This window comes from Neltuma alba, unplaced genomic scaffold (genome assembly GCF_004799145.2).
Source record: "Neltuma alba isolate B1F8T4 unplaced genomic scaffold, ASM479914v2 tig00001196_pilon, whole genome shotgun sequence".
Classification (NCBI taxonomy): Eukaryota; Viridiplantae; Streptophyta; class Magnoliopsida; order Fabales; family Fabaceae; genus Neltuma; species Neltuma alba.
The window spans coordinates 32,638-35,011 of record NW_021632373.1 but is presented as its reverse complement, the minus strand read 5'-3'; the positions used below and the strand labels follow the sequence as shown (position 1 = coordinate 35,011).

Here is a 2,374-nt window from a genome sequence, read left to right as displayed (position 1 = left end):
TTCAAAGGCAGAAAGGCACAAGCTGCTAACCTGAGTCATTCACAAGAAGAGCACAAGGATTCAAAATCCAGCCCCACAAATGGACAACAGTCCATAACTCAACAACAAGAAGACTGTTTGGGCTCTAGGCCCTACGCTGGCCCAACAGCAGACTACCATATTAATACATTAACTCAATATCTATAACTCTAACACCTTTTATACTCAGAAATAAATAATATTTGTTTGAATTAGCCAATCACACGCGACGACTACAACTCCAAATTAACAAATGAAGTTTCATGGAAACAACAAACACAACAATTAAATAATATCATCACTTTAAACAAAAGTCATTATATATATGCATATATATATCCACACACATACAAACATAAATGCGCGCGCGCGCGCGCACACAAGCCATGTTTTTCACAGATCCTGTGCTTCCACACTATCACCAGACTCAGCTCCCCCAAATGATCCCTAATCATTCTACTTTTCAATCAGTTCAACAAGTTCTCACGAATGGCTTCTTCACCGGCAATGACACTACATTGAATCTTGACCGTGACATGGCTTTGCCGGAGCAGGGTGTTATCAGCTCCACTGGTGCAGTGTTTCCCGGCGAGGATGACAACGCTGTGAAACCAGGTGGCGGTGATGACAGAGTAAATGGTAATAACGACGCAGGATCTGTTGCGCGTGAGGGGAACGTGCCGCCAAGACGGAGGAATTACCGAGGCGTGAGGTGGCGGCCTTGGGGGAAGTTTGCGGCTGAGATCCGGAACCCAAAGAGAAACGGTGCGAGGACATGGTTGGGAACTTATAAGAAGAAAGAGGATGCGGCTCTGGCTTATGATAGAGCTGCTTTCAAGATGTGGGGCAGAAAAGCCAAGGTCAATTTTCCACACCTCATAGGATAGGAACCGTTACCGGAGCCGGCGCAAGTGCTGGCTGGACAGAAGCAGCACCGCTCGCCGGAACCTTCATTGCAGTCAAATACTAATGGAACCCAAGGATCGAGTAAGAAAGAGAGCCTAAATGTTCTATTGAGCCAGTTGGCAACAAATAGAAGCCATGTCAGATTGGGTTAAATATCGTATTTAAAGAATATTGAGCTTTTTTTTTTTTGGCTCGATCTAACCCCATTGTTCGTTGCATATTATTTTAATAGTAGGTAATTAATTAAGTTTAAGAATTTTTTTTCTTTATATAATTAAAGTGAGAGCAAATTACTAAATTTTTATTTATCTGTCGGAGCCTACAGGTATCAAGTTTTTTGGCACATAGACTAATGTCAAACGGCGGTGGATATATAGTTGGTTGCTTATGTATGTTATCTTTTATTTTACAAAGGGAATTTATTCCATAATATATGTGGTAATATCAAAATAAGATGTTTTATAATAGATTAAATGCAACATAATTTGATTGATTGACCCTGGATAAAACACATGATTGAGAATAAATGGATTAATTATTTTATGCACATCATGACGCTGTCTTGATTTTTAAAAAAATTAGAAAATTATTATACTATTATATAGCTTTTGTGACCACAACCTTGAGGTTTGGGTTTGAAGCCTATAAATAATACTATTGAATACCAATCATATGAGTTTAAATTCTAAATATGCACAAACTTTTATGAGACTTTAATTAATTAATTAATTTAATAAAATCGTGATTAAATGATCAAATTAAATTCTCCCACTATAAGCACCCAAAGATTGTTTTAAGTTAATTTCATATTATAACTCAAACACAATAATGCAAAATTCAAATGATTGTATAATTGCCTAAAACTGATTTTTTTTTTCAAATATTTAGACAATTAAATAATGTACAGAACAAATATTGAAAAAATTTTCAGTATGTTAAAATACCCAAAATTAATTTTTCAGAATTTAAACAATGAAGTCAGCGCATAAAAATAAATACGCATTCAAACATGTGATTAAATAAACCATGCAGGGGATAAAACACAATTAAACCCAACTGCTTCATCAAGTATTTAATTTTTGGAAATCCAGAAAATTGTCAAGAAATTAAAAATTAAAGAACAAAATAACAATAAAGAGCCTTTGTTTTTTGGGGAAAAAATTAAATAGTTTAAGCAAAATCAAATCAAATATGAATAGAAAGGAAACCATATTAAGCGCTAGTTTTTAGAGCATAACTTTTGAAGAAAAGTGATAAAAAATTATTTCGGGAATAAATTTTAAAACAATAAATTTTGTGAAAAAATTGACTTTGATAAAATGAGAATATTTAGATGTTAAGTATTAGAATCACTTTTTTACAAAAATTAATGTGATTACATAAAAGACAAATTTTAATTTATATTTTTATTTAAAATAATAAATTAGTAAATAATATATTTTTACTAACA

General features: G+C 33.4%; 1 protein-coding gene across 1 annotated transcript; it reads left to right on the top strand.

Annotated features, from left to right (window-relative positions):
• Positions 1 to 404: 404 nt before the first annotated feature.
• On the top strand, positions 405 to 905 carry LOC114752845 (ethylene-responsive transcription factor 2-like). Its single transcript, XM_028941547.1, has one exon. The coding sequence runs from the start codon at positions 405 to 407 to the stop codon at positions 903 to 905; it is 501 nt and encodes a 166-aa protein (XP_028797380.1).
• Positions 906 to 2,374: the final 1,469 nt, after the last annotated feature.

What these genes read in the sequence shown, in the direction of transcription:
- LOC114752845 (XM_028941547.1), top strand. Translation starts at nt 405, where the DNA reads ATGTTTTTCACAGATCCTGTGCTTCCACACTATCACCAGACTCAGCTC.